The 12,308-nt window shown below is 32.4% G+C and overlaps 1 protein-coding gene across 2 annotated transcripts in view; it reads left to right on the top strand.

Moving 5' to 3' along the window:
- Positions 1-12,308, top strand: part of CTNNAL1 (catenin alpha like 1) — a 108,796-nt gene that overhangs the window by 85,017 nt on the left and 11,471 nt on the right. For both annotated transcript variants that reach the window (XM_031945551.1, XM_012543100.1), the window contains exons 12-14: positions 4,835-4,872; positions 6,560-6,610; positions 6,706-6,860. In XM_031945551.1, coding sequence (XP_031801411.1) covers positions 4,835-4,872; positions 6,560-6,610; positions 6,706-6,860 — 244 coding nt within the window. The remainder of the gene's footprint in view (positions 1-4,834; positions 4,873-6,559; positions 6,611-6,705; positions 6,861-12,308) is intronic.

Genomic DNA, 12,308 nt, shown 5'->3' with positions numbered 1-12,308 from the left:
ATTGTAATTATGAGAATAGTTGTCATATCTCTCCACCATATCCCTCACTCTAGGAACTATTTCTTTTTTAATCTTTGTGTCTCCAACTCCTAAAAAAAAATTCTTTATATGTAGTCTCTTAATAAAATAGGCATTAAATAGATGTTACTGGGTTTTGATTTCTTTGCATTTTTTTAAATGAATCTGTTCTGTAGAAGAGAGTTTAAGCAAAAGTGCAGAGTTGAAAAGGGGCAGGTCATAAAGGAAGGGCAATGAGTAGTTTTTATGTAGCACAGAAAACATAAAGGGAACTAGTGTGAAATGAAACTGGAGGGTAGAATGGGCATGCATTATAATGGACTTCAGAATGCTTGGCTAAGGAGTTTTGTTTGTTTGTTTTGTAAGAAATGAGAAACCAGTAAAGGCTATTGAATAGAGATGTGACATGATTACAGTATATTGGAAGTGGAAAGAAGGGGACAAATTCAAGAAGATGGAAAGATTTTTAGGGTTGATGTACATGATTTGGTTTGGTTTAGCTTTTTGTCCAAACCTGTGTTTTAATTAATATAGGGAAATCGCAATTCAATAGAAACTTCCCTCCACCAATACAGAATGGTAGTTCACCTGTAACTTTTTAGTCTTAGAGAGTTGCTGCATCATTTAGAGTTTAAGTGATTTTTTTTTCACACAACTAGTATGTGTCAGAGTCAAGACTTAGGACCAGATCTTCCTTACTCCAAGGCCATAATGTCAGCCTAAGAGGTTTGCATTATGGCTTGACTTTCCCACAAGGAAAAAAAAAAAAGATGCTAAGCATACAGAAAAATTCCTTGTATGGAAGATACAAAGATTCACTATGACAAAAATCACAAATAATTACACTACTACGAAGATGCTTGCCACAAGAGACAGTCAGTCAATAAACACTTCTTAGGTGCCTGCTATGTGCCAGACACTGTACTAAATACTGGGAATACAAAAAGAGACAAAGGACGGTCCCTGCTTTCAAAGATCTAATAAGCAAACAAATGTGTAAAAACAAGCTGCATACAGGAAAATAGGATATAATTAAGAAATGAAAAGCATTTGAATTAAGAGGGATTGCAAAGGGCTTTCTATAAAAAATAAGGATTTTAGTAGGGCCTAAACAAATCCAGTAGGCAAAGAGGAAATGTGAAGAAGAGGATAGGGAGAGCTTAAGTTCAGATCTTGTCTCTGACACTAGCTGTGTGACCCTAAGCAAGCTACTTGACCATCATCAGTTCTCATTTGACTGATCTTTACAATGAGTTAGTTCAACCAGATGGCCTCTAAGTTCTCTTCTAGCAATAAATCTATGATTTTATATGAAATATCCTGTATTGCCTTTTGGTTCCTATTGTTAACTCATAGCAGAGAATATTACTAATAGGACATATAATAATAAGAATTATAGTATCTTAATCTTAAATAATTAAAGAGTTGTCTCTAAATTCTCAGTTTTCTGTGACTGGATGTATATCAAGTATACTTCAGTGAATCCTGCAGTGTTTTCAAACTACATACTTCAAATAATCTCTTACTTTTTCCTCTGTAATTATACACTTAAGGAACCAAGTTTGCCCACACTTGGGTCATACAAAAGAGAGCAAATGGGAACTAATCTCTTTCTTGTGATCATAATTCATTTCATGTTTCTTCTTGCTTATAGTGTTGCCTAAAGCTACATGATTTCTTAAGACTGGTGCCTGCCCTGCCTTGATCTTTAGCTTGAACTAGATCTGTTTACTACTTTGAATTTTAACACTGCTCCAGTCTTTCTAAACTTGTTTAGCACTTTGGACTTGAGCCATTGACTACTTTGATTTAGAAATTAGGAATCCCTTATTTTGTGTTGGAGTCCAGAGATTCCCAGTCCTATGTTAGTCAGTCTAGTGATCTCCACTGCACTCCAAATCCCAGCATGGGTTCCAATTTTGGTTTTAAGTTAAGCAACAGAATTAGTTAAATAGATTCCCTGAGAGCATAGGCACACGGGTAGTATGCTTTTACTTTGACGTATCTATTCATACAAATAGTATGCTTATCAAGTTTGCAAAATCGAGAGAAACAGATGATTCATCTGATGATGGAATTGGGATTCCTGAATATCTCAAGAGATTGGAATGATGATTTAGATCTAATAAGTTGAAATTTAATAAATATAAATGTAAAGTACTTAATGTGAGTTAAAAAATCAAACATACATATATATATGGGGAAACATGGCTAGACAATGGTTAAAATGTTAAAGTTTAAAATGATTAAAAGTCGTGGATAGTTTTTTCATATACTGCAAGATCAATGAGTATTAGTTCCCTTCTTCAAATGAATAAGTTACATCAAATAAATATAGTGTTTACTATCAGAGAGTTCAAATCACATATGGATTTTTTAGGGTGGATATTTATGGGCCTAAAAATAGGCAACAAAGATTACAGGAGGACTCAAAATCATGACTACTATAAGTCCTTAACAAGTGCTTGTTGACTAAGTTAAAGGAACTGATTTGTTTACAAATATTTGAAAGATGGCCATGTGGGAGAAGTGTTACTCTTTTTTTGTTGTTGTCGGCCTGACCTGGAAGTAGCAGAACTAAGATTAATGGATAGAAGTTATAGGAAAACATTTATATATACATATATAGAGATAGAGAGACATACATTTCCTAACAATCAAGAGCTGTTCAGAAGTAGAATGGGTTGCCTTCTAAGGTTATAAGTTCTCTATTATTAGAGATCTTCTGTTATTAGAGGAATGACTATTGATTCATATATAAGTTGTTCTAGATTACTTCTGAGCTTCATTCTTACCCTGAGATTTATAGAGTATTAAGGTATTGTTGTCAGTGATAAAGAAAAGCAAGGAATGAATCCAAGAAATACCACAAAGAAAGAAACTGATCATAGATATAAGGGATGAATTAGTGGTAGAATTGAAAATGGCTTCCAGATTTTGATCCTTCGTGACAGGAAGAAAAGTGAAACAATTGACAGAAATGGGAAAATTGGGAAGGGCAGATAGTTTACAAAAGAAAACAATGATTTGTGTGTTGAGACTGAGGACAGGACATCCAAATGGAAATTCTCTGAACACAGTTTGAAGTATAAAATTATAAATCAGAATTGAAAATATAAATTAGGGACCCGATATAGATAAAATAGTTCAAAGATGACAATTGTGACTAATTTAAAAGTTAAAGAGAGAAGAACTAAAGGATCAAAATAGGAACCTTAAGTTAGATCCACAATTAGGTATATGAGAAATAAGAAGAGGCAAAGAATCAATGGTAGAGACATAATAAGAGAACCTAAACAGTGTTATAAAGCTATGGAAAAATTTCTATACAGAGGGACAAATTAATAGCCAAAAATAATTAAAGACAGAAGGGATCATTGGATCTGGCAAATTTTTACACTGACATCTGGCAAGAATTTTACACTGACAGAGTAGATTCAATATAGTGACAGGACTCAGATTACTTAGAAAGGACTAGGTGATAAGAAGGTAGGATCATTGAGTCCAAAATATTAATACATCATTTATTAGAATACTTGTGTACTAAGTTTTATACTAAGTTTTTATTGTATTATGTACTGTGAAGGATACAAAATAAATAATCCCTGATAAATCTATCTTATCAGGAAAACAAAATGTTACATAAATGATGAAAATGACTTAAAATTTTTTTAAAATACCCACATTCCCAAAGATATCTTGTACAAACTGCCTCCTACAGGAAGCTTGAGGGGTAAGTAGGAAACATTTTGAGAATCATCTGTATATTGGTGGTAGTTGAAATGACAAAAAAATATATAGGAGAAGCAGTTACTAAAAATGCTTTGGAAAATAACAAAAGAAAAATAATAAATTGACAAAAGGATATTGATGAAGATTAATTAGGAAATCTCACATGCTTATCTATATATACTAATAGCAGCTCAACAACTATTTTATCTAAAGGAATACTTTTCATTGACAGGGTCAAAATGATACTATATTGTCAGCACAAGAACTCAGATGGTGGTAGGAAAAGCCAGACTTTATAAGGTCAAGACCTGAAACCTAAGCAAGTCCACAGGATTAAGGAAAGTCTGATGGGAGTAGGGAAAGAGGGTCATTTTACAAATATGTGAGTTTTTAGGTAAGTCTTTCAATAGGTATAAAGAGAAGTGGGGGATAGGTGCTATTACCAAGATCAGAATATCAACATTACCTTTATGATGCTGAACTAGTAGCATAAATCTACCCTCCTCATACATAATTCTTTTATGTTCCCTCTTTCTAGGACAAGTATTAGTGCTCAAATCTGAGGAAATGCTGAACTGACAGCTGGTAGTTAAGTTCAGCTACTATGATTGAGAGGATATGGAGTCAGGCAAACTATTACAACTTTCAGTATAGCCAGTGTAAGATTGTGATTGAAAATACTTGGACTTTGATGACCCATCTACATTTTCTTCTTTTAAGGGTAATCATCTGGTTTAGTTTCAGCTTTGGTCAAATTTTATTTAAGAAATGTAAGCTGTTTAAAGGTTGAGATTAAATATTTGATATATTTTATTTCTTCCCTCAGAGCTACATTTTAAGAAATTAGCTCAGATGATTTAATATGAAATAAGGCAACTTTTCAATTAACAGGTTCATAAATTAAAGAACATTGTTTCTAAATGCATGTGATTGATACAGTAGAGCATTACTAAGCAGTCTTAGTAGTTTACATAATAACATTTAATTTTATATAATAACATTTAAGTTACAGTGAAAAGCATAATAGTGAGAAATATTACATTTATGAAATAATTTTGTTTACTAATACATGTATTGATTGTAGGAGAGAAGCGTGCCTACCTTTCACTTCCAAAGCCAGTGGTAAGTGTTGGAAAGTGGTTTTGCATTTTTTGAGCTCTTTTGCTGCAGTCTCTGATGGAATTAATTGCCTTTTAATATCTTAGTATAGAGAGTCAGTCTTGAAGTCCCCACTCTAACACACATTGGCTATGTGATCCTAGGCCAATCACTTAACATTATCTATACATAACTATGTCTCTGGGCAAACCATTCATTCTCAGTCACATTCTTTTTGTCTACAACCAAATGGTAGAAAAATGCACAGTCTTTTACCTTCTCTTCCTTATAATAGAATCATAGACATATAAACTAGAAGTTACCGTAAAGATCAACTAGCCCAGCTCCCTTGTTTTATAAAAACTAAGAGTCAAAGAGACTAAAGTGCTTACTCAAAGATGTAACCCCGAAGTCAACCTGAGATCTTTTGAATGCTTCTGAAGTTTTGTACCGAGTTCTCCATCCCCTAAACACCAGATCATAGATGCCACCACCAGTGGTTTGGAAATAAGTGAATCCTTGTTCCCATTACCTAGAACCCAGCTTCTTAAAAACTATGGGTTGTATCTCCATATAGGGTCTCATAACTGTGGGGATTGCAAAATTATGATTTATTGTCAGCAAATGTTTGATTTACATACCTATTTTATATACCTATATACCTGGGGTCCATGTTAAAATTTCTCAGGTGAAAAGGGATCATGACTGGAAAAAGTTTAAGAAGCTCGAACATAAAAAAGATAGTTATCCTTGAGAAGGTAGTAGGTTCCTAGTAATTAAAGATGTAATTCTTAATTCATTTTCTCCTAGAAACATTTTGCTGTATAATAATTTCTATAGATCTTTATAATTCATAAACTTCAATGTCTCCAAAATATTTAATATCAGTAGTGTAGGAATTTGCTTTATTAACATAGGTAGCAAACTTCCTATAGTTAGTAAATTATCTTCAAGAGTTGCTGTAGCAGAAAAAAAAAAAAATCAGTCTTGTAGCGTGTCTTTTTGAAGCTAGATAGGTTGGTTCCAATAAAATGAGCCTACGGTACTCTAATCACTGGACCTATACTTGAAGCTTTTCAGTTTATTAGGACCTGGCAAAGCATATGATCTGTTAATATAACCTTCAAGAACACCTTCTCTCCACAATAAGGCTTCAAAATAAAATTTTTAGGGAGGCCAAAATGTATTTCAGATACACTGTGGGTTAAGTAGACTCTTGTAAGGTGGCTAGACTCTTCATCATTACTTGTAAGAAATATACATTTTAAATTCCAAATAATTCACTTAAAAATGGGTTTTTAGAATATCATATTCATAAATTTGCATATTACTTTAATTTCTGTTTAAATTCAATATTAGGAAATTAGAGTTACATAATACAAATGTAATCCTTTAAAAAATTTAAAAGATAAGATTAGGAAGAGTATCTCATTGAAATTTAACTTATGAATGAAGATAAACTCTTGGATTTGGAAAAATATTTAAGAAAATTAATTCCAAATTTGTAACAGTTAGGAATACATGAATTGTATATAAAATGTCATAGATGTGTCTAATTTCATAATAGCAGTCATTTCATAATATTAGTTCAAACATTAATCTTATTGCAAATACCTTGTTTTAGAGAATTATGTTGTTATTGACTATTATTTTTTTTGTGATAAAGTGTACCATTTTTAAAATTACCTTAAATTTTTTTTTATTACAATAGAAGAATAATACAAACTTGAAGCCATTTAAGCCAACCAAACTCGATTCTGAGGTAAGACCATTTTTTATTGAATTGTGTTGTATTTTATACTCCTTAAAATTTTTTTAAAGGCAGTAATGACCAAAAAGTTAAAATTTAATTTATAGGAACAAGCAAAAATAGCAAAACTGGGACTTAAGCTTCGTTTACTTACATCAGATGTAAACTGTGAAATTGAAAAATGGAAGAACCAGGAGAATGAAATTGTTCGACATGGGCAGAACATGTCCAGCATGGCCTATTCCATATACTTATTTACTAGGTAAATACAATACCATTTTGATGTCATCAGTGCAACCAATATCTTCCATGTTAAGAAAAATAATTAATTGCTGATGATTAAATCTATTATACAAAAGTTATTATCAAGATCCAATAATTAAAATTTATCTAAGTGAAAGAGAAAACTTTTTAGTGTTCTATGAATACAGTCATCATTAAGTAGGAATATATTAAGGCTGGTGAAGTGAATGTCATCCAGTATTCTAACAGTTATCCAGTTACTCCAGTGAATATTATCCAAAATTCATTTTCCAATTGTGGTGAAGTAAAGTTAGTGAATGTGTGTAATTATAAGTCTTAAATTTCTGGGGGTTTTATATTTCTGAAATGTAATAATTACTATATCTCCCTTGCATTTCCTTTCTACTTACCTACTTTTTTGCAAGTGCTGTTAAATAGCGCATTCTGGAATTTCCCTTGGAACCTAGATTAAGAAATACCTTTCTTTCCTTCTTATACATTTTGGAAAAATGAACTCATTTTTAGTCGTCTAGTACCTCTTCATGATTACTCAAAAATTATCCACAGTGGTTCTTACATCATATTTTACATATCTGTAAGTTTTTATAGCACTCTTAAGATGTAATTAACCTGGACCTAAAAACGAATTCATTTTTTTAGAAAAAGGTATTCTATTACCATCTCTCCATATTTGTTATCTCCTTTTTACTTTCAACATCCTTCTACTCGGTGGAGAAAACTAATGAGTTATAGTGTTCTTTGTAGGGATTTCATTCTTTGTATTTCCAGTGCTTAGTGTACAACAGATACTTAATAAATACTTGTTGACTGATTGTTAAAGTCATACCATTATCCCTTAGGTGGTTCTTCCCAGCCCTGCCCATTGTTTTCTTCTTACTCTAGATACTACTTTTTTTTTTAAAAGACTTGTCATTAGCTTTTGTAATAAGATTTTCTGACTGCTTCTTACTATTCTTTTTGTATTTGTCTTTGGTTATGTCTTCTCAGCTCATGCATATTTTAAAAATAATTTCATCAGAGCTTCATGTTCAACCACATTGGTTTCTTTAGATGTTTCTCTCTCTCTCTTTTTTTAATCACATTTATTCACAATTCTGTGAAAAGAATTTTATCCTTAAGGATTTTGGCTCCATGTTTGGTATTCCCTTTTAGAGTCCTTGCCTGTGAAGTCATCATATCTGTCTTTTCATCTTAAGGCAACTTTCTTAATTCTACTGTGCAGGTTGGACTGTGCCTAAGTTTCTTTCTTTTGTATCACAAACACAATGACAAGGGCATTCATTTCTATGATTTTTCAATTTCTATATAATCAGTGTTTCATTTTGGTCAAAATTAAGAAGCAAGAGTTTCCCCAACAGTTTCCTTTGCCTTCTAAAAAAATGAAATCAGTAGAGTAAATCTACTGCTCTGCTTTTAGAGCAAGCAAAATCTTCTATCAAGACTTTTTTGCCTGTTTTAGTTTCATAATTTTTAGGAAAACCTTTTTCCTGCTCTCCATCCAGATGAATTGTTTACAGTATATTTTCACAATTCTCTCTGCTTCAGCTCTTCAGATTTATTGGTTCTCATAATCAAGCCATGAACAAGTTAGATTGTCCATAAATTCTTGTTATGTGTTAGGCCTAGAGATGGAAATACAAAAATGAATACTTCTACTTTTATTTGCATTTGACTGGGGGAGATGATCAGGATATATTTAAATATATAAAAAATAAATAAATACGAGGTAATTTGAGGTGAGGGGAACACTAGTAGCTGAGAGGAATAGGAAAAGGATCACAGAAGAGAAAGCATTTGAAACACAGGAGCTTTGAAACAAACTAGAAATTTTATGAGGAAGAAGTGAAGAATGAGTGCATTTAGGGCATCAAGTGCAACCTGTCCACAAGCAAAGAAGGAAGATGGACTACATTGTGTTAGGAACAAAAAAACCAGTTTGACTAGACTTAAGAATATGTGAAGAGATATAAAATAATAAGGTTGAAAAGATTAGAGCCATATGGTAAAGGACTTTGTATTTTTATATTCATATACTTTAGAATGCTGTTTCCCTTACCTAGTAGATATATTTATTTTGAAATACAAAGTTACATATTTGTTCAAAGTAATATATTCCATATTGTAGTAGAGAGTCCCTCCCCTCCCCCAAGTGTCAAGTGATTCTTTATAAAGTCTTAGTTACCTTCTTGTGTTAAAATTTCGTTTGGTATCCTTGAGATATAACAATGCATAAGCATCTAATGTCATAGTAAGTTTTCCCAAACCAATTTCCTCGTACATGAACTTCATCTTATAAAGTGTTTCTTTCTGTGTCATATTTGTGGGCCTTTATGGTTTTTCAATTTTCTCTCAGCATTTTTCTTCAAATTTTAATATAAAGTCCTCTTGGCTATATAACCATTTATTCCTAGCCTATTCTCTCTTTCTCAGAAGACCATCATTCCACATTTGGTGCAGTAAAATAAAATTATATTCAACACTGTCTTTATAACTATTTTTTTTCTCTTTCAGAGACATGACTTGGATTTCAAGGCATTAGAGATATATTAAAGAGGGTTTTTTCTTTTGTTTGTTTTGTTTCTTTTTTCCTGTAGGTCTCATTCATTCCTATATGAAATAACAGAAGTGAATAGCAGTTAGTGAATTTGATGCGTCTTAAAAGGTGCTCTTTTATGCCTTTGATACTACGTGCCAGGAAAACACTTACTCAATTTTTCTTAGTAGAAAAGTTGTTTACCATCATAAAGATATTTCCTGTTGGGGACAGGAACAGGATTCTTTTTACCTGATGCTGCCCCAGCATTCTCTTTGGTATTCTGTAGAATATAGAATATTTTCTATGATAACTCTCCAGAAAAGGAATTTCAAATTTGTTTTATATTTCCAGTAGTGTGGAACTTCTTTTTTATTAGTTCCCTTCATTGTCTTCTTGGCAACCTTTTGACATTGAATTTGATTCTACCTCTCTCTCAGAACCTTTCTCTGACTTTCCTGCCTAGATTATTTTTTCTATTCTACCTAGAAATCCTTTCTTCTTCCTAATAAATGAGAGTAAAAGTAAACATCTACTTTATTTCTAGTTCTTTAATATCACAAAAAGTGCTGATATGGATACTTTTGTGTAGATGGAGCTTTTATTTTTGTTAATAAACTACTCCAGGTCAAAGAATATGCACATTTTAGTTAGTAAAGATTTAGGATACTGTGAGATCCAGCACAGCAAGTCTCAAATCTCCCAGGATCACACTACAGTTTTACAAATATTTCTTAAGTGTTTTCTACATAGAAGAGACTGACTAGGCAAGAAGCTAAGGAAATGGGGAATAAACATTTATATATGTGCCAAGTATTGGACTAAGTGCTTTACCTTACAATAACCCTGCAAAGGTGCCATTTATTATCCCCTTTTTACATTTGAGAAAACTGAGGCAAACACAGGTTAAAAATGATTTACTATATTTTATCAAAATGTATATATAGAATTTGAATTCAGGTCTTTCTGACTCCAGGCCCACTTTATTCACTCTACTGCCTAAAGCAACCTATACTTAAAAATACTTGAAAAAAACAGATTGGCTGACCCTTAATGATATTAAAATTATATCTAGGTCCTTGGCACATACTCAAATAAGTATGAGAGAGGATAGAGTATGTTAAGGATAGGGGCAAAGAAAAAGTAAAATGCTGTGTGAAAATTTTAAAAAGGGACAGATCATTTTTAGCTGGGGGATTAAAAAAAGGCTTCATGAAAGATACAGTACTAACTTTGTGAAAGAAAAGCAAAAGAAATAGAGGAATTATATTCCAAGTATTGGTAATAACCCCCATGAATATATTATGACAAGATTTGGGAATAACTTAACTGTACAGATTGATTGAAACAGATAGTTCTAAATGGAATAATGTAGGGGAGGGGAGTGCCTTACATACAGAGATAATGAATTGGTAAACATGAGATTATGAGAAATTGCTGAAGTTTTTTGAAGAGAGAACTCAGATTTGTACCTTAGGAAGATTATTTTGGCAGCTGTGTGCAGGATGGATTAAGAAAGGAAGATGCTGGAAGACTATTATAATAATTTTGGCAAAAGGTAAATGAGAATCTGTATTACTGTGGTGAGGTGCAGTTAGGTGTGAGAAGAGATACTCAACAACTGATCAGATGTAGAATGTAGGAGAGGAGAGTCAAAGATGACTGAGATTTTGATCTTTGACAAAAAATTATACTGCCATTAAGAGAAATAGGGATGTTAAAAGGAAGAATAAATTTTTGCAAATGATTACCAGCATTAAATGGTCGAAAAGAATGAAGTCTAAGAAATGATTTTTGGATTTGAGAATTATAAAATAATCTTCAAGAGATCTATATCAGTAAACAGAGGACTTGGATTGAATGATGAGGCATTAGATGTAGTAAATATAATTTCCTAGAAGTTTAATCTGAAGGAAAGAAAGACACACAATGATAACTCAAGGTAATAGGAATACACATACAGTGCCAATTTTTGTTAGGTAAGTCCTGGAGGATCACACTCATACAACAGGCTAATAATATCCTGAAACTGTAGGCAGAAAATTTCCTGTATCTCCATAGTTTTGCTCAGGCTTGTTTGACTACAAAATCTCACAGCTTCCAAGTTTCAGTTCCTTGTCTTCGTTAAGGCTTAGATAATGTCCCTGGTGCACAAGTATTTCTTCCACAGATTATTAGAGCCTGACATCAGAAGTACCAGTTGGTAAAGGGATTTTATCTGCCTTGCTTCTGTGCTTACTAGCAGGAATCTATAGATTCATATTCTCCTATTGCTCTTCAATTACCTAGCCATTAACAATGCTTCCCCAGCATTGTATATATATGAATATATATTCTTCATGTACACTATGACTCACCCACCTTTTAATTTGGTCTGTTCCTTCTGAGTATTCTTCTCACAGAGTCATTTTTATCCATGAATCTCATCCCAACAAAATTCAGTGATATCTTAGGGGCCAAATCTGTTTCTTTTGATTAGGATGTCTAATTTGCCCTTTTTGCTACCCAATGTCCATGTATTTATATATAGACATCTGAAATCATGAGTTATATTGCTAGTTCTCTTTTTTAGATAATGATTGTTATGAATTACTGGTCCTCTCTTCTGAAGTTATTCTTATATTATACCCAATATTCTTTATGATATCTAACTTGGCAAATATAGACAGTTTTCTCCCTCCCCCATATTTTCAATTTTTTTTCCCCTTGATCATATTTGCAAGACTGGGAAAATACATTTTTATTGGCTTGTAAGTATTTTTAGATGGTTTAAAATTGAAATCTTATTTTTTCATGGTAACTTTTTAATCTGCATTTTACTTTCCAAGGGTTGCCTTTCTATTCTGAACCAGTAACTTCAACTGTCAGTGGTGCCAAAAATAACATCTGTGCCTTCAAGACCTTCAGGTTTTT

The sequence above is a fragment of the Sarcophilus harrisii genome, chromosome 1, assembly GCF_902635505.1.
Source record: "Sarcophilus harrisii chromosome 1, mSarHar1.11, whole genome shotgun sequence".
Lineage (NCBI taxonomy): Eukaryota > Metazoa > Chordata > Mammalia > Dasyuromorphia > Dasyuridae > Sarcophilus > Sarcophilus harrisii.
Note: the sequence above shows the minus strand (reverse complement) of the source record. Positions and strands in the feature narration are given on the sequence as shown.